The 19,571-nt window shown below is 44.7% G+C and overlaps 1 protein-coding gene and 2 long non-coding RNA genes across 9 annotated transcripts in view; 2 read left to right on the forward strand and 1 right to left on the reverse strand.

The window, feature by feature from the left end:
• Positions 1-6,567, forward strand: part of LOC142406377 (uncharacterized) — a 24,832-nt gene extending 18,265 nt beyond the window's left edge. Inside the window, exons 2-4 of one of the 3 annotated variants that reach the window (XR_012774562.1) lie at positions 1,831-2,260; positions 4,852-4,925; positions 6,447-6,567. This is a non-coding gene — a long non-coding RNA (uncharacterized LOC142406377). Of the gene's footprint in view, positions 1-1,830; positions 2,261-4,851; positions 4,979-6,446 lie in introns of those variants that run through there. The other 2 variants (XR_012774561.1, XR_012774560.1) reach the window with 2 other exon arrangements.
• LOC142406375 (uncharacterized) lies at positions 6,559-10,985 on the reverse strand. The gene is made up of 4 exons (XR_012774559.1): positions 10,591-10,985; positions 9,713-9,799; positions 8,849-8,997; positions 6,559-6,699 (listed from the first exon to the last, which is right to left on the reverse strand). It is a non-coding gene; the product is annotated as an uncharacterized LOC142406375 (long non-coding RNA).
• A 1,042-nt stretch (positions 10,986-12,027) lies between these two features.
• The window catches only part of DEPTOR (DEP domain containing MTOR interacting protein), an 86,797-nt gene continuing 79,253 nt past the window's right edge, over positions 12,028-19,571 (forward strand). For 2 of the 5 annotated variants that reach the window (XM_075495189.1, XM_075495190.1), the window contains exon 1: positions 12,028-12,597. In XM_075495189.1, the coding sequence (XP_075351304.1) occupies positions 12,512-12,597 (86 nt within the window). In that variant the 5' untranslated portion in view covers positions 12,028-12,511. The remainder of the gene's footprint in view (positions 12,598-19,571) is intronic. The other 3 variants (XM_075495186.1, XM_075495187.1, XM_075495188.1) reach the window with 2 other exon arrangements.

Here is a 19,571-nt window from a genome sequence, read left to right on the forward strand (position 1 = left end):
CAGAAACCCGATGGGAAGAAAATCCCTGAATGTTATTCAGGAGTTGGCACTGATCTGTGATCAGGAACATTTGTACTAGTTATTAATTTTTCTAACCATTTTTGTTTGTCCTAGTAATTCTGGTTGTAGATGCTTTTGATCTTGTTTCCTAAGGAGCTGAAACTCATATGCATGTGCTGCCTGCCATCTTTCTCTGCCTGTCCCTCACTTACCACTCTGGAAGTTGCTGTTCAAGTTCAGGCAAATTTGGCAGGTAAAGTTCCTAGAAGTTTTGTGGAAATCAGTGGCTGGACAATATATTGGAGTCCCTACTTAGGGGAAAGCAGCTCTGATCCATTCTGAGAGGCAGCAGCCAACTGGCCTATCAGCAAAAACATGGACATAAATCTATAGGAAACATGTGTGATTTCTCAGGAAATAACTTGTATTATGCTTCTGTTTTCACTGAGAATGCTTTAGAGCAGTGACCTAACTGACAAAAACTGGTTTGTGTAGGAACTAATGAAATTAGTTTCTTGAAACAGAGATGAATCATTTAATGCACTTGGATTGCAGAGAAAATGAGGAGATGCTGAACTATCAATGTTGCTGTCAATTTATAAGGAAATGCATGCTATGGTAAGGGAGCTTGGTAGGATCCTGAAATTATTTTATGATGCTGTGGGATTATTTATTTGCTCTGGAGTTGCTGTAGCATAAATGAGTACTGTTTTCACTTTGAGCTGGTATGGTGGGTTGAAACTGTCAGGGTTCAGGAGCATGTAACATCATGGCACAAGCAGGGGTGAAACTCTCCTGTAGCAGAATGGAAGAAAGAGTTGAGGAAGCAATTAATTCAGCCATCCCAACTTAACTGATCACCAACTGTCAGTCCCCCAAGGTGCACATTTGAGGCTTTAAGTGACTGCTGTGAGTGTACAGCTGAGAGATACACCTCTTTTAACAGGTCTCAGTATAAGGGAGAAGTAGACTGAACTGCTAAATAGCCTGCATCTTCAGCTGGGTTGGGGAGGGGAGGCAGGAATGAAGTCAAGTCTCAAGCAAGATAAGCTTTGGTGTAGTTTTCCAATTGACTAATGTTAATGGAAATTAGTGTTAACGGAATCTGGTTGACTAACGTTGAGTGAAGTTAGCAAAACAGAAAATGGATTGTTGAAGATTATTATAGTGTTGCCTTTGAAGTTCCTGGCCCTGTATAATGTTTCCCAGGACTCAAACATCAAGGATGTGAACAGCAAAATAAATGAAGGGCAGCTGTGACAAATCAAAGAAAGGAAGTTCAAATAACTCCAAAGCTCCACAACTAAGACAATAAAACAATGAACCGTGAGATAACATAACATATGTTATGTTAGTGCACTTTACCAGTGTCAGGCTCTAGTCATCAAGGCAGCACGTTAGGAGGGTGACTTCCCAGGTGGGATTTCAATTCAAGTGCTTGGGAGCTGTATAGTAAAATGTAGTGAGAAAACTGGGCTACAAGAAATGGGGTGTTCAAATGTCAAAGAAAGAGGTACACACTAGAAAGTTCTGAATGTCTTTCAAAGCACAACATAGGTAGCTGTGAAAATTAAAAGATAAAGCCAGCACTGGAAAAACTGACACAGCACCAAAGTTGCATACCGTAACACATTATCAGCCTGGTGATAATTACATAATTCACAGTCACAGTTCTCAGAGATTATTCCACAACAGAGGCTCTGTTTGATTGAAGCCTTGCAAAACTTAGTTCAAGGATTTATTTTTTCAGCTGAAATGCCATCTGCAATATTTAAAATTAGTATGTATGTTACATTTTCACCTGTTAAATGACAGTTTCTCATTGTCTAGAAATACCTGGCAGTGGATGTGCGCATTGTGCTTCAACACAGAAGGTGACCGTGGCAGCTGGACCTGTAGGTGTGACTGGAGTTAGAGCACAAGAGCTCAGAATGCCGTTTCAGCATGTCACAAACTCCTATGAGACACTGGGAGAATAACTGCCTACAATGAATGTGCTACATTTCCTTCCTGGGAAAACAAGAAAGAGAAAACAAGAAATTATGCCACTGTATAAATCCATGGTGCACACATATCTTGAATAATGATTGTCTAATCTGTCTCAAATGTCAGAACTGGGGAATACTGCTGAAATGAACAGGAAGTAAGTTATGGGTAACAGGAGAGAAGGCCTTTCTATGCAACACATTGTGGAACTTGTGATATGTGGAAGAAGTCAAAACGAGTGCGATCCACAAAAGAGTTAGACAAATTCATAAAGGTTAGATGTGCTGGTCTCTGTTAATCACAACGTTCAGGTTTTAGTCATAGCTCAGGACCCTAAGTAAACTCAGACCCCCTAAATCACCAGAGCACATGCTCTTCTGCTCTCTATTGGAGCTGGTTATTGAGTTAGACATATTTTTAATTTTTTATTTTTACTTTTTTTTAAATGAATAGCTAAAATAGCAAATCAGTGGCTTGCATATTCTATGTTCCAGGCATTGATTAATTTCTATTATCATGTCCCAGTAAGACCATCATACCTGATGATGTCAGCCAGCAAAGCACCACAAAGCAGGAGATAATGAGTCCAAGACTCAAACAGGGAAAATTTCAGCCAATTAGTAGAATACCCAGATAGCTCCTTTCTACCTCAGATAAGTGCTGTCTTGTCACCTTTAATAGGCCAACAGGGAGATGCAAACAGTTATATTCAAATTAGGAGAAAATAAACAGTTGTAACCAAACCTAAATATTTGTGTAAACTATACAATAGCTTGGAGTATCTCAGTGACATAAAATTGGTTCTGTGCTGGAAACAGTGGAGAAGAAACACTCAAGCACAAAGCTGGAGAACACATGCCAAAATAGCCGGGGCACAAACACCATCAACACAGTTGTTAGGAAATGATTTTGAGAATTTCACAGTACACAGCTGTGACAAACAAGACCCCAGATGCCCAATGCTTATGAGACAACTAGTGCTTAGATACCTGTTTTGTTGTTACGTCATTTCTCTGCAAGGACAGCATATGTAATTGCAAACAAAGCCAGAGGTTCAGTCATGCCACGCTGATGTCAGTCATGATAAGGTGGGGTAAAGCGGAACAAGCTGGTACCCAGCCTAAATTCATAGCTTCTCCCAGTGTCAGCCAGTCAGCTTGGACATTCTTAGCTACAGAGCGTGTCCTCGCAGTGTGAACCCTGGTGCGATGGGTGGGAAGGTGCTATGATTTCTGTTAACATCGGCTTGAAAGAGCAGGACATTTTTTTCAACAATATATTAATTATAGGGACACAGCTCCTTTTAGATTTAGAGTATATGACAGGTGTGCATGTCATTTAATGCATGAGTACACCATGAAAGTCTTCTGCTCCATCTACATTGTCTGGATAGATCTCCAGAGTGCTTCTGCCAGAGCAAAAATTGTAATTCAGACTCAGCTGATTTTGCTAGTTGGCAAAATTAACAGCAATACTTTACTGTGGGCCCTAAGATTTAATCACATAATACACCTGCTGCTAAAATTATTTGAAACAGTGTTATCATTAGTATCTAGGAGAGAAATGTCTATAGAAAAATGGAATTAAATGTAAGTTTTTTGAAATACTATGTAGAGTGCTTTGTGGCTAATTTCAAGGCTCAGTCTGGAGACTTTATTAATAGTGACATACTAAACATCAGTATGTGTCATCTGGCAAGTTATCATATTGTCTCATTTCTTGATTAACTAGTATCTGCATAGTAGTAACCTCAGAAAGTTATTTTTGCAGTTAATGTATTATTATTTTTTGAGGCATTGCTAGGGCTAAGCATTACAAGTATATCCTGGCAAACTACATACCTATAATATCTGTAAGAATCTAAAACAAAAAACTAGATTAATTAATTCATGTGAAAACCATAGTCATATTATACAATATAAAAAAATCAGGAAGATGCATCAAATATTCTATTGAGGACCATGAAGAAGCCAATATAGGAAAAGCTCATATAACAAAAGGAGCAGAAGCCTTAACGCAGGGAAAAATTAAAACAACAGTACAAATGAGCACATCATAAAAATTCTGTCCAAAAACCCCAGTGTTGTCATGATCTATTAACTGCAGAACAAATATCTGATTCTGTTAAATTCTAGTTGTTTCTCTTGTTTCTGCTTGTAGGGCCTTTTAGTCTCACCCTGAATAATGAGATCTTGGGCTGGAGCCTTCCAAGAATTACCAGTTAGCTCAATTTTGTCATTCTCAACTTTCCCTGTGGTGCTGAAATGTTAGATGAGCAGGCTATCCCCTTCCCATCCTGCTCCCCAATATACCTAGAAGTCCTTCTACTTCCACGTCCTTTTTAGCCCCAAACCATCTGCTTGACGTGAAAGTGCAAAAAACTCTGCAGACATCTCTGCAAGAAACACTTCATCCTGAATATTTCCATCTACCCCCTCATCAGGTATTACTAGGGCCTATGCCTAAAGCATGAATGTTCCTGTATCAATTATATTTTTGATATTTTTTTTCTGTGTAGATCCTAACTGTCTGTAGGGTATTTTTCTCCTGCTGCTGAATACTAGAGCTTGTCATGAGGCCAAACGTTTTTCCATTGTAATCACTGTGTCAATGAGTAGCTGGAATTTTTTTCTTACAGCTCTGTGAGTAATGATTAGTAGCGAGTATATCACAAGGGATATCAATGTCTTGAGATGCTGAACAATTGACATCATGTGGTAAGCTATAACCGGGACAACGGAAGTAACTTTCCATTCATTGGATGTTTTGGCCTCTCAGATTTGCAATGACTCCCAACTCGGAAAATAACTTTGTTTGCCTGTACGGTTAGGAGAGATCCTTGTCCTCTCATCTTCTCCCATCTAGGTGTTGGAAGCTGGGTCACCAGTTTTGGCGTGGACCTTACCTAACAGAATTGCCTTTCCCCTCGAAATTGTTCGGTAAGTGGATGATGAGGCTGCTTTCATCATGAACTGCTTGAGAAGAGATGCTGGGTGAGGCTTGAGGGGAGATCCTGCCCTTCAAGCCCTCTTTGGAGAGCTAAACAAGTTTTGCCCCCAAATTTAACAATTTGAATGAGAGAAACATCAAAGGCAATTAAGAAACTTAGAAATCTTTAATTAAAAATTCTATGCAAGTTCCATTCCTGGGGGAGTGGGCGCTGGGGTCTGCCAAATTGGATTATAGGAAAAGTACAGAGGTAGCTGATACTATTCCGTGGTGGGGGACGTGCAGTAAGTGGGTCTCCTGAGATGCTTCCAGGCCACTTTTCTATACTGACATCTTTAAGATGACGATTTGGAGGGCTCCTCTCCACAGAGAGGAGTCAATGCAGACAGGGAGGAAAGGTCTCGTCTCTCTGCTGGTTGCTGTGGAGACAGGCAGCGTCCCACTGTGAAGACAGTGTAATACAGAGGGGAAAAGCTCTGAGGGACATCAGAAAGAAAATTTATTCCTTCCACCTCCTACCTCAGCCTGGCTCTGTTGCTGCTGTCTTCCTTCCAGCTTCTTCTCTTCCCTTCCTGATTCTCTCCCCCTCTTTTCTTCAGCTCAAGTCCCACTTCTGTTCTCAGTGGGACTCTCTTTCCCCATTCCTTTTCTCTTCACAGCTCTTTCCTGTACCTTTTTCTCCTCATTTCACCCCACTTCCCTGGGTGAACTCGCCTTGGTGAAGTTCTTCCCAGACACAACTACGGACTGATTTTTGGATGCTTTTTTTTCTGCTGAGATGTTGAGAGCAGGACAGTGTTCCCAGTACAGTTCAGCCTCGGCAATATTATTACCAGATTATGTATTGAAAGAGACCCAAATTTGTTCTTGTGAGAAAACCTTGCTATGCTTCTGCTTCATCCCAGTTGTGTCTGTTGGTGCCTCCTTCCACCAGTTCCTTTGGCACCCAATTTCCCTGATGCAGAGCTGCAGTAAAGGATTCTGGTTCCCTGTAGCACCAAAAATACCTTCTCTTTGGTTCAATAAAGGTGTGGTCATATCTGATCATTTTGATATATCTCAGCGCAATGCGATACCTGATTTATTTTAGAGGCATGTTCTACTGAGTTCCTCTCATTGCTTCAGCACTCCAAGAGATCCGTAAATATTTCGAGAACCCAGGAGGTCCCAGACAAACACTTCCTTGCAAGGTGCTTTCGTAAAAGAGAATATTGACTTATCTAGCATTTTACTGGCTTTAATTTTTCATTTTGACTAGATTGGGTAGTTGTTTTGGTGTTCACTGTGGCGAGAAATTAATGATGGACTCAAGTATGTTTGTGTTTGTAATCTGGTGCAAAAATTACATTGTCTAAAGATTATTCCCTTATAAAATTACCATTAGCTTCCTTTAACAGTCTTTTTCTTTTGTCGAGCATCCATTCACAACGATTTTCTAACAGACATTTTCAAGATTTCCTGAAAGGACCACAGGGTGGCAGAGCGATTAAAAACATATCTGCTGGAAACAGTTTATTTCACAGACAAAACCAGACGGGGGTTAGGCGACGCAGAGTAGCTGCTGGTGGTGATTATCCCAGCGGAGCTGAGCCATGCCATCGGTTTGTAGCGTTCCTGACGTCTCGCAGCAATGGTGGCGTAACTGCGATGTGCCATGCCTGCCGGCTGTGCCCCAGAGAGGCCTGTCAGCCAGAGGAGCAGCTTCGCTGGCGCTGGCGGGTGTTCCTCAGCCCCGGGATGTCTCTGTGTGCCGCACAGCCTCACCTAACGACCAGATGTGATGTGGTTAAGGACGGAGACAATGCTGAAACCTCTGCTTTGTAGAGTACTGTTTGACAAAGACTGTTTTTCTTTATTAAAAGCCTCATCAACCATAGGGGAGTATGATTGTATATCGCATGGCAGCAGCTGTTTGGCATCCTGTCAAACTGCCTGCATCTGTTCCTGCCACCAGAACCACATATCCACAGATACGTGCGCGCTGCACGCTTGCAGCCACCCCCCACCCCGAACCCTGGCTGTGGTGCTCGCTCTAGGGCACAGAAGCACCAGATCACCTAAGGCAGAGCGTGCTCCATCACGGGCGGTGTGGAAAGAGCAACACTCCACAGAAACTCGGGCTGAGAAGCAGGAATAGGTAGCAAAGGACTAGTAAGGAACAGTGTCTTAGACTGAATCTCAACTCTTAGGTGTTGTCTCCCAAAGGAGAAAAAAATAGTGCTTGAGTGTTTAGGGCTGGTTACAGTACAGAGTCAAACCGTCAGTTCAAGCCACAGCGGTTTAAGCAAACCTTTTTGATCTTGCAACCAGACGTCAAAGCGCATTAACACAGATATAGCAAGGGGACAGCTGAAGAAGCTGGCTTTTACCACTTAGCTGGTAGGTGTTGTCTTCACACTTGAGATGCGGTTTAGAAAGCAGTTCCTTTTCAGCTCTTAGTCACATTTCCCAGCTGACTCACACCTCCTAGCCCGTGCACTAAGCTGGATACTACAAAAGCCCGGGACTACAACCTGGCGTGAACATACAATGCAGACATAGCTCAGCCTGAATGAGTTCGTAATTCTATCAGTTAAATGCAGAATAAAATAACAAGAAAACAAACCAAAAAAGAACTACTGGAAATACATATGAAATCCTCAAAGATGAAGGTTTTAGCCAGTTCTACAGGTGCTTTTTGACAGGTAAATATTTTTGCGATGCTCAAAATGAGAAATTATTGCAAAACTACTGAACATATGAAATAAGAGGAATTAGAAAATATTCCAGGTATAATAGATAAGTAGAGGGACTTGAGTGTATAAAACAAATGGCATCACTGGCATTGGGTAGTGCAAAATGCTGGTTTAGCAGACCATACTGTCAACCTGAGTTATTGGGTCTACTGGTCTGATGGGAATTTCTGATCTTTTATCTTATCGAAGTTGTTTGTTTCCATAAAATATTTATCTGTTTACAGGAGCAAGCACTAAAACACATACCCATCTCTTGGTCGTGCTTTAGCCGTCGGTCTGCACAGGAATCTCACTATCTCTGTCTGGCCCAGTGAGTGTTTGAACATTTAATACAAAATGGAAAAGCTGAGTAAGGACAGGCTTAGAAAGCCCCTTTCAGATTGTCGCTGCATAGCTCAGGATCAAAATGCCTTTTTCTCTGGACTTCAGCTCACTATTATAACAATTATCAGGTCAGTGACACATGGAATGTAAGAATCTAAACAGATATGAGTCTCACTCTAGTGCTGAAATGTTGAACAGATTGTGATAAATTCCTCCTGTTATCTCATCATGGTGGCTTTTGCAGGAACTTGGATGTTATAATAGAAAAAGAGAAGTTTAAAACATACCTTTTTTTTTTTTTTCTGAAAACTTACTAACTTTTCCTGTGGTTTATCACACGACTAAAATTAGCTTGGCCAGATGCATTCAGTCCTTTGAATCACACAGCACTGATTCTTCTGACCGGTTCCTAGCAGACAACTTAAATTGTTCGAACTTAGAGCAGCAAATGAGCAGCAATGAATGTAATTTGTGTACTGCCAAGAATGGGAAACACTATTGTACATAGCCTGAAAAGAGGAGGGGAGACTGGACAATACCTGGTAGTTCCTCTGGTTCCCCTTGCCAGGCCCCTGGTGCTAAGGAAGTGCACCAGTTGAAACACAGAGACAAGTGAGCTCTCTTTGCAAATAAGCATGGGAATATAGAAAAAAAAAACCCCACACTAATTTTCCGTGAGTGTTGCAAGACCTACTTAAATGAAAGGCCAACTTAAAAGCCAAAAACTTATCTTGTATTTGTCTTCCTCAGCAAGAGAGGGACCAAGTGTTTTTAAATTTTATGTTTACATAATGCTGGCTCTTATACAAAAGATGTTAGGAAAAACAAATCTGTTAACCCATCGAACAGCTCACCTGCTAATGCCTTTTCTCCCTCAAGTGCTTCACCAGCTTTTGCGTGAGGTGATCAACGCCTTAACGATTAGTCCGTCATTGTCCTGTTTAAAAAGCTCTAGTCATCACAGCAGGGGAAAGACAACCTTATGTGAGACTCAGGAACAATGCTGGAGGAGAAATGAGAAGTACACACATGAATATTGGTAATTTTTTCATGTGAATGTCTCATGCTAAAATAAGCTTGCAGAAAATGAATTAGTGAGACTAAAGAATTAATTTATCAAATCACAGATTAATTTATGAAGTCAAAATATAGGCCACATACAATATTCTTTAAAGTAGTGAAAGCAATATTCTTATTTCACTATGTAAACATTTAGCATTTCACCACTTGGGCATTTACTCAGTCAGATAAGAAAGTTTATACAAATTACTAGAATGTTTTCTAAAACCAGTACTCTAATACAGTGTCCCTATTCATGCATAATGTTCCACAGAGCGTCATGACCTTGGGGGTTCAAATGTGAAGCCCAATACCTTACTGCATGCCAGAGAGTCTCCAGCGTCATCAAAAGTCACTGAAAGACACTTGATCCTTCCCTCATGCCTGTGGTACCAACTCTCCACCAGACCTATGTAGCTCTTTTTACTCTCTGGATGTTGTGGAGGATGAGTTTTAAAGTGTACCAGGGCTCCAGCTCAAAGATCTACCATGCTGTTGGCTGAGGAATGCCTTACTGTTGGCTAGCTACCTTCATTTCCCTTAACTCCAGCCATGCTATGGTAAAATGCAAGTATGTATTCATATCTAAAATAGACACCAACTCCTAAAATTGATCCTATATTTATAAAAAAGAAATCAATCCACTTCCCAGAGGTTACCTCAGAGGGATGTGTCTCTCTCTCTTGCTGTCAGGATTTCAGGCTCTGCACATGCTGTCCCACCTCAGTCTTGGTGGCCAGTCTCCCCTGGGAGGAAGGGTCAAGACAATTTAATCTTTTGCTAGACATTATGTTCTATAACAGTCTGTACATTAAAAACAAACAAGCTACAAACATCTAAACAGGTTATTTTATGTAGCTCATTACTGGCTTTTGGCTGAAACGTGACCCTTTGGGGTTATGTTAATTAACCATTTTTGGGTGACAGCAGGCTTGGAGTGACTGATACCCAGTTCCCCCCTCTTAGGTACACTGTAACTGTAAGAAATTTCAGTGTGAACACGTGGAGCAAATTACAAAAGGGATGTCAGTGTGCAAAGGCAAACATGACCATGTACAATCATTAAATAATTCAGTACAGGAAATTGCACTGGCCTGCATTTTCCAAGTTGCAAGACTATGCAAGGAAAGATACGCATTTCAGGCTGCAGTTCCACAAGCACCCTAAGTCAAACCGATAGCTTGTCACTGCCCAAAGGCAGCCGCTTCCCCCTTTTCCTCTCCCTCTTCCTCCTCTTTTGTTCCAGCTCCAAGCTGCCCAGGCCCACTCCACCTCGGTGCCTGCTCTGGCGCTTGTTGGACCCCACAGCCACCTGCACAGCTCTGCTCACTAGCCCAGAAGAAACTCTCCACTTTCTGGTACTCTTCTGCCTGTTTAGTGAATTGAACTGCAGCAAGCAGAGGTCCTAAAAGTGAGAAAACTAGCATAAGACACATGGCAAATTGTGCCGCTGGAGCCGAGAGGAACGGTGTATCCCCTTTTAGCAGTGGTGAACAGCTGAGTCAGCCAAACCCAGGTGATGGAGCCGAGGGCTTACCCAGAAATGGTCTGCAGTGTACAATAACATTCTCTTGAAATTGTCTTTCCTTCAGTCATGTGATAAAGTGCTCGATAAAAATTACTGTGTAAATTCTTTGTCCTAAAGATAAGGTCAGATGAGATGGTTGTTTCAATTCCCTTTTTGTTTCCAGCTCTGTGAATCTGTACTTTGTATGTTTGCAGTATGAGTGGAATTAGAGGGTGTTTGCAAGTATTCAGATTAAATGCATGTCTTCCAAATTTACTGCAAGCAAGCTCAAGCTGTAGTGTTTACAGTCCTAAGGTGCCCTCTCTCCCTGCCCCATTCCACGAATGAAATGAAGGCAGATTCTGTTTTTCTCCCTTTGCCATCCATGGATCTCTAGTGCTCTTGAGACCTGCAAAGGTGCTCATTAAAACAGTCTTTAGAACAGAGAATTTCCTGAGCTGGATGTGGCTGCTGTCTGCTTAGTAACCCTCTGTAGATTTCTTTTCCAAGTACTTGTCCATTTTTTCCTTGACTCCAAGTCCATTCTTTTACATCCAGAGCCTCCTTTGCTAAAAAATACCGCAAGCCTACTATGGGCCATGCAACGAACCACCTCTTTCCCGTTGTCTGCAGCCTGGTTACTACTAGGTTCACTTGATTCCCTCTTAGTTCTTCTCTTGGTTCTGAAACTGTCGTCTTGGTCCCGAATTGATTACAATATTGCAAATACTTACTCATATGCAATTTCCATGCACACAGAGTATCTGCAGGCAGAAACAAAGGCAATGAGTAGGCAATCAAGGTACATCTTAATTGCACGTGTTTGTAAGTGAAAACCATGGTTGGACCACTCCAGAAGATGCCTCCGGGACTTTCTTTAAAAAAGGCTGGGGTTTTTTTTCCCATCAAAAATGTTGACAAACAGTGCTCATGACCTTGCACTTTACTTCCCATTGCCAAGACTAAATGCTGAGAGAAATGCTCCTCTGCCCTCTCAGGAATTCTGCATCCGCTGTCGCCTGGAGACAGAGAGGTGAGGTGGGCAGGGGACCAATGTCTGAAAGCAACCCCTGGGTAGCAGACCAGCAGAAATCAGGACGGTGGGAGAGCAGCAGCAGGTTTTGAGGGTGAAGATCCGGACCAATAGCTCCGTCTGTGCCCCCCCCCCCCCCCGGTATCGCTGAGGATGGCTGCTAGGGCACAGCGGGCGCTACCCGAGCGGGCGGCAGCAGCCGCCCAGCAGCGCCGGCAGCCCCGCGCCCACCCGCGCAGCCGGCCCCGCTTCTCCCGAGCGCACTTTTCCTGCGTTCAGCCCGTCCTCCCGGCAGCCCCGAACCGAAGGGAGCCCGCGGGGACTTTGCACCCGCGGGGAGGGAGTCACGGGAGGGGAGCGCTGCGTTCCTCCCTGCGCGGCCGCATTCTGCCCCCCCCCCCCCCCCCCCAACCCCGGGGCAGGCGGGGAGGGCAGCGGCGGAGCTGCCCTCGCCGGAGCGGGGCCGGCGGAGAGCCGAGGCGGCGGCAGCCGCTTGGCTCGCAGCCCCCGGCGGGAGCCGGCCCCTTCCCGCGGGGGCCGGCAGCGCCGACCCTGCCGTGTGACAGCCGGGGGGGGACGCTGCTGCCTCGGCGAGCCCGGCTGCGGCTGCGGCGGCTGCAGCCATGTGTTTCTCCGCCTGCCTGTGACACAATAACACGGGAAGCGGGGGGGGGATCCGAGCCTGCCGAGGGGAAAAGTGACCTGCCCCGCTCAGGTGAGCCACAGCGGCGGGGGGAGGCTGCCGCTGGCCCCCCACCCCCGGCGACAAGCTCCGAGCCGCCGGGGCCGGGCGGGAGGCGCCCCGCGGAGCTGCCAGCGGGGGCAGCGCGGCCGGGGGGCAGCGGGCGGCGGGTCCGCGGTGCCCCTCAGCCGGCGGTGCCCCTCAGCCGGCGGTGCTGTGCCCGCAGGCCGGCGGCGATGGAGGAGGGCATGAGCAGCATGCAGCAGAAAGCGGCGGAGCTGGAGCACATGGCCGAGGTCCTGCTCACCGGCGAGCAGCTCCGGTAAGCGGTGCCTTCCCCCCCGCTTTGCCGGGGACACGTAGCCGGGGGTCCGCAGCAGCCCCCCTGAAGGCGGGAGGGGGATCTGCGGGGCGGAGGGCGAGGGTCTGTCCCCTCGGGCTTTCCCTTGCACCGGAGCACCTGCCCTGCTTCCAGCGCGTCCCCGGGCTCCGGCCCCGCTTTCCGCAGCGAGGAGGAGGAGGTGAAGGAGGAGGAGGAGGAGGAGGAGGAGGAGGAGGAGGGGAGATGGCAGCCGGCGCTGCGAGCCCGGGGAGGTAAGTCACCGCCTCGGGGGTCTCTTGCCCCGGGCGCCTTTGCTCCCCTGCGTGGGCTCGGAGGCGTCTGGGGAGAGGCTGCTGGACCCCTAACGGGATCAGGCGATGCAGAAGAAGAGTTGCATCTTTAAAGATTAAAAAAAATCCCCAACCAAACCTTAAGCAATAGTGTTTGAGCACTCCAGCCAGAAATAAGCAGAGCGCAGGGAATCTGCTCCTGCACAAACTCCATGCGCCCTCCGGCCTGGGCCGCTGTGCCGGGCGGTGACCCTGCAGAGGTGCTCCTTGGGCTAAGGGCTTGGTTTTATTTTGCATCAGCTGGTCCCAGCAGATGGAAGGGGATCCCTACTGTCAGCACCAGCAGTAATTAACAGTGCTATGTGGCTGGAGTTGTGTGCAGCACAGAAACCGTTAACAAAAATGCCTGACTCAGTTAATTTTTAATTTCTGTGATGTATTTAGTGTGCCATCTGTACCCATACGCTACAGAGCAGAAAAATAAATTTTAAAGCTTTCGGTTTGTTGATGGAACATCTTGTGATTCAGGAAGAAAAATCCTATTATTATGGTGTGTTATATGTGTAACTAGAAAGAGATTGTAAAAATATTTTCCCTGCAGTTTTTGCTTGAATTTTCTTTGAACTTTTTACTCAAATGCCAGACAAACACTGCAAAATGGTAGAAATGTTGCTTGATTTGGGAGGTGCCGTCATTGCTGCTAGTACAGACACTGACATTGCTATTGGTCGCATTCACATGGTAAGGACCATTGACACCTTGTGATGCACACCAGTGATATCCGTGTTTGGGCAGTAAACGTTGTTTTAGTGGTGTGGCTCCAGTACACACCGGTGTCTGCTCCAAGCTTGAGATTCCTCTTCAAAGTAGCCTGAAGTGAAACCGAGGGTGACAAGGTGCACTGGCATGCATGTTCTGCATGGTGGACATAGTGCTGAGGTGTTCATCCAAGGCCCTGGTAAGAATCCTGCTGTTCCTAATTTATCTCACTAGAAGTTGAAGATTCAAGGCTAATACAATATTTCTATTAAGATCACATTAAGTCTTTCTGTATACTGCATAGTTAAATGTAAAAGCACAAGCTTTGCAATCTTTACCTAAGGAGAAGACTGAGGAGACTTCAACAAATCTGGCTCCTAGAACCAGCTCATTAGTCTCACAATCAAGGATGGCATTTGTCATCTTACTTACTAAGGTAATGAAACATGGTGCTATTTTCAGGCAGGATGATCTACAGACACAAAATAATTATTCCCCATCCTGTGAAGTTACCTATGGACATTCCTTTGCAAATCTGTAGGATGTGGCCTAGGTCTCCTCGGACTGTGGTTTCATGAACAACTCAGCCTGCATAATGTCTAGCTCCTGCTGAATGGGGAGAGCTGCTCTCCCCCGGCCCTGTTCCTACTCCCCACGCCGGGCTGTGTAGCCCCACCTCCTCCCCCGTGCCTGCTCGTGTACTTCTTGCACTTTTGGGGAGCAGATCCAATGTGGCGATCCAGCGGGTAGGTTAGTTTTCTGATCTGCTGACTGCCAGAACCCACAGAAGATAGGTAGTGGGAATGTGGAGCCAGGAGCAAGAAGAAGGTGGTGGAGAGGAAGCGAGATCTCCCATTTTGGCAGCAGTAAGCTGTTGGGTCAGCTGGAACCATCTTGGGAAACTGCACCCAAAATTGTCTCTCTTCCCCCATTTTTTTGTTAGCTTTGTTCTGTTTCTCTGTCGGGGTACTCTACATGAAGAGGTAGTTTTCTTCAGTTTTCCAGACAATAAAAGCCACAAAATATGTGATAGAAAACTGGCCGGTATAAAAGGTTTAGCCAACCCTGCATTTAAAGTTCCCCTTTTCCTGTCCAGATAAGTGTATAATTGTTAAGGCTAAATTAAAACATGGAGGGTTTTCAGGATCAAAGACAGGCTATCTCAGCAGCCTTTGGGGCAGGCAAACAGATGATAGAAAACCAGCAGACACATGCACTAAAGGAAACATACTGTACTCTATTCTTAGTGGTGCTTACAAATGCAAGATAAGCCCGCAGTGGGATGATGCAGCCAGACAGGTGATTATGGGTGTATTTGGGTGAAAGTGCCTGTGAGCAAGTGTTGCAGACTGCAAGATGAACACATAACTTAGGAGTAAAAGTGTAAAATGAAACTGTGAGCATGGTGTTGCTTACACAAAACCAACCAGATGTAGGTATTTAAAGCACTCTTGTACTAGACTGAACAGCACGTGTGTCTAAACTCAAATACTTGCGAGAGCTGCTTGATTTAAATTCCTTACAAAGTTCCTATTGCCCGTCTCGCCCCAGCCTCACGCATTGCCTCATAGCCCCCATTCCTGTGGCCTGTTTCTTGCACATCTGTCCCTCTGTGGCAGGGACCTCCTCATGCAGTGAGGGCTGAAGTCATCTGAGCCGCGCCTTGGTGAGCCTGGCTCTGCACACTGGCAGTGCCGGCGGTGGGGATGGAAGCCCTGTGCCCCCTTCCCCTCCCCAAGCAACTGCACACCAGCTAGGAGAGGGAGAGGAAGAGGCCAAAGATTTTTTTTCCTTCTCCTTGTTACTGTCCCTCCGTTGCTTGTGATCTGTGTTTCTCCTTTGCAAGGTCAGGAGCCTCTGTGCCGGTGTGTGCTGTGCCTGCTGGCGCTCGGGGAGCTGGCTGCTGGCACATGCTGGCACTGGGCTTGCACCCACCAGCCTCGGTCATGAGCAGTTTGTGGGAGATGAGGCCGTGATGTAAATCCTGGTCCATAGGTGGTGTGACTTACGGAAAAAGAAACGGGACCTTGAGCTATATTTTAGTAACATGGTAGGTTTTTAAATCCAGTAGTGTCCTCTGGCTCTAACCCTCGTAGCTGGCTGACCGAATACCTAACTAACTCTTACTTTTGGTTAATGGGAACATATTTTTTAAAGGGAGGATTTCTGAAGTTTGGTGCTTGATAGGCCTTTTAATTATCAAGCTGGCAGCCATGAAACAAAGCAGAAGATCTCAGCAGTATGGCACTTCAGGACAGACCTTTGGCAGCTTCTCGCTGCCATGCAGAAGACTAGGAAGAGCAAGGTGAGAGCTGGGATGGGCATGATCCAGCTGCGGGCTCTCCAGACACCGACAGCCCTGCAAGGACAAACTGCTGGGGCTCTGGCTGCCTGACAGCTCCAACCACCCGAAAACCCAGCGTTTCCCTCTGTTCTGCTGCAGTTTCAGAGACCCTATAGCTGTCCAGCGGTGAGCCCTTTCTTTTGAGGATGGCTGCAACAGAGCTGCCCTTAAAATGCTCCATAAGTTACAAGTGATGGGTATGGACCTGTCTCCTGAAGAAACTGCGAGCTGTGCTCGAGAGGATCACAGGGCCTGCAGCTTCCTCGGGACTGGGAGAGCCCTTTGAAACCTCCACCCCGCTACGTCCCAGCCTGCAGGGCAGCCCCAGGGAAGCAAATGTCCCTGAGCTTCCTCGGTCTGGCTGGGTGTGCCTGCGGGAAGGTGTCACAGCCTTAGTGCTTTGGATAGTCATCGTTGGAAGCATAATAACGGGGATGTATAACGGCACTACTGAAGTCGGTAAGAGTTTTATTGGAAGCAGAGCATGTCCAAGCTCATTTTGCTCCTGGTTGAAGTCAACAGGTTGTCCCCGTTTCAGCACTGTTTGGCAGAAGGATTAAAGTATCTCTGTCTGGGTTTGAGCATTAACTGAGCTAGAGCTGATCTTGCCTCTGGCAACCAAAAGCAGTTTCAATGGGCATGTTTTGATATACATGCTGGCTGCTTGTCTTACAAGTCAGGGGTGTCTGAAATCTTTCTTGTCTGCTAGTTGTTTCTTGATGCCAGATTGTTACTGAAATCTGGTATATCTTCCAAGAGTCCCTCATTTCTTGCAGAAAATGTGCCTAGTCATTCAGGGTGTCTTCAGGCTTCAGTTGACCAAACAGCAATATTAAAAAAGCACCTTTTTTTTTTTTTTTCCTTTTAAATCAGAAATTGCCATTGTATATATGGTGCAGTTCTGTGTAGTGGGTGTAACTTGAATGACATTTAGTGTCTCTGCAGACTTTTGGATACCTCTTTATCATCAGCCTTTACAAGAAGCAACACCTCTCCCGACTCACACTTTGTGAAATAGTTGAGTAAATAATTAGGAAACTTGTTAGATGAGCCAGTGATTTTGATAGAATAGTTCTTATAATTCAGCATCTTCTTTCTTTCTGCTTAGGGAAACACAAAGCATGTTTCTTAGAGATTTTTCTTTCTTTCAGAAAAGACAAAATGCAAGATATGGTTCACAGAAATTTGTTTGCCTTTTTATTGGAGTTTATATATGAGTTTCATTTTACAACAGAGGTTTTACGTGGGAAACAGCTATGCATTTTGAAGCTGCAAGAGAAAAGTCAAAACCAGTTTTCACTGGTCTTCCAAAGGTCTCACTTCAGCAAGATTATTCAGCAAGAAAACTTCTTAATATATTGGAGTGCATAACTTTCAGAGTCATTAACTTCTGAAGGATGACAGCACCTACAGGTCCATAAATTTTTTTCCAATAAATAGTCAACCTTTTTCACAGTGGTAGGGTTCAAAAGTTCATTGGCATTCTAAGGTGCAAAGAACCCAGGGCACAAAACAATAACAGTTTCTAGAGAAATGTAATCAAGAGAGCCTCAGCATTAACGTATTGCTATAATATAGAACTATATTAACCATATAGTTACATAATTTATTAAATGCTATCACTGTGTTTGAAAGTATATTAACACTCTAGTGATGCACTACTACAGCTGTGTAAGCTTATACACTAAAAGGAACGTAAGGATTTAAGATACAGAATTGTCTAGAGGTCACTTCCTCTCAAGTCAGGTCCTGACCAATCTTCAGATATTAAACAAACATATATGCCGGTTTTAGAGACAGAATTCATTAAGATGAGATTTTGTGGTCTGCCTTAGCCAATCCAATATTGTACTTCCACCTAAAGGGATGATGTGTTTTTCTAACCCCTGCACCTTGGTCTTGCAACCTCCTTAGTTCTCCACCAGTGGTTGCATTTTCCTTAGCCAAGAGCTACTGATCGGGCTCAAAACTAACCCTGAAAAAAATAGTTCTCAGTTGTCTCACTTGAGAAGGCTCTTGTCTGCTGACTTCTTTGGGGCGGATAGGACACAGGAGATTATATCATCAGATCTCAGTGGAACAGAGTGCTGCAGAACTCTCTGTCCAAATAATTTCACTTTCATTAATTTGTTTTCCAAAATCAAGCAACCAAAAAATTGGCAGTCTTCTCTGTGAGTTTCCACCAGAGTAATACACTGAAAGAAAAGGTTTCAAAGTGAAGGTTGGTAAAGCTGCAAAGTGAAGTGCTCTGAAATCAAGAAGTTTCCTGCTAGCTCTACCCTATCACAACACTTTCAATTATATATTTTAATTAATATAAATTGTTTTAATTTTATAAAAAGCATGTGTTTCTCAAATTTTTATGTTCATTTTTTTCTAGAATCTTTGATACCTGATGCACCTTCTCATGTGTTTCAGTCTTGCCCGTTTGTACTACTTTTAATGACATCAAGTCCCATATGTATCTATAAGCATGCATGCATGCATAGATACGTATATGTATATGTATATGTATATGTATATGTATATGTATATGTATATGATTCCTGGGCCAGGAATCTCAATTTCTCATGTCCTTCAGTAAGATTTGTGGCTATTCAACATTTCTAGAAATCAAGACGTAAGGCTTTTGTTTGCTTGGTTCTTTCCTTTAAGCTATGCCTTTTAATAATTCAGTCATTCCTCTCGGCAGCTTTCCTCAAGCACAACTTAGAGATCAAGTAGTTAACAACGCATGTGCAAATAGCGATCGCGTTTTCGCTGTGTACACAAGAAGGCGGATGTTGTACGAGTGGTTTGTGCTGTATATTTTATGTATTCCGTTCCAGATGGAGTCAATCATTAACTTTTGTCTCAGGTTAGCAGAGATCAGCAGGCAAGCAAAGGATCCTGGATGTGTGTAGCATGTGCAAGAATATTTTTTATTTATTTTACATTAAAGGAGCTGCCCATGAACAGGTGAAGGAAACTGTTTTGATGTTGATGCTTGTGCAGGGAAGGCAGAATTAATGTGCCAAAAGCAATCTATCTTTGCATTTACTACATGATTCGTGCTCCTGTGGGGGCAGTGGCCATAGGCTGGCACCATGACAGAGAAGTCCTCCTACCACTTGTCATTGTTATTTACTCTTTGTGTAGTGATAGCGCCTTGGAATTTGAGCTATTTATCAAGTCCCAGCAGGGGTAGGCACTGTATGCTCAGAAGAAAAATAAAGCCTTTGCAACACAAATCTTGGCTGCAATTGGTAGCGGTTTCTTGCAGCAGTAGCGGGCTCTGGCCAGTGCGGGAGGGTCTGTATGAAGCCACCAAACTTGGGGAACCGAAGTGGGACTCTGTCGGGATTGGGATTTCTGGTTTAGGAGGTCGGACACCGAGCCCAAGAGTGGCATCCCAAAAGCGTAGAGAAAAATACCACTGAAGTGAGGAGATGTGGAGGTGATACTGTGTGTGCCAGGATGGGTGGGGAGCTGTAGGTACCATGTTCAGGAAAGATCTGCTCTTTTCTCCCTCCGAAGTCACATCTGCAGAGTGAGAGATGAGACTGAAGCCAGGAGGGAGGTCAACCAGCTTTCACTATGGG

This window comes from Mycteria americana, chromosome 2 (assembly GCF_035582795.1).
Source record: "Mycteria americana isolate JAX WOST 10 ecotype Jacksonville Zoo and Gardens chromosome 2, USCA_MyAme_1.0, whole genome shotgun sequence".
NCBI lineage: Eukaryota > Metazoa > Chordata > Aves > Ciconiiformes > Ciconiidae > Mycteria > Mycteria americana.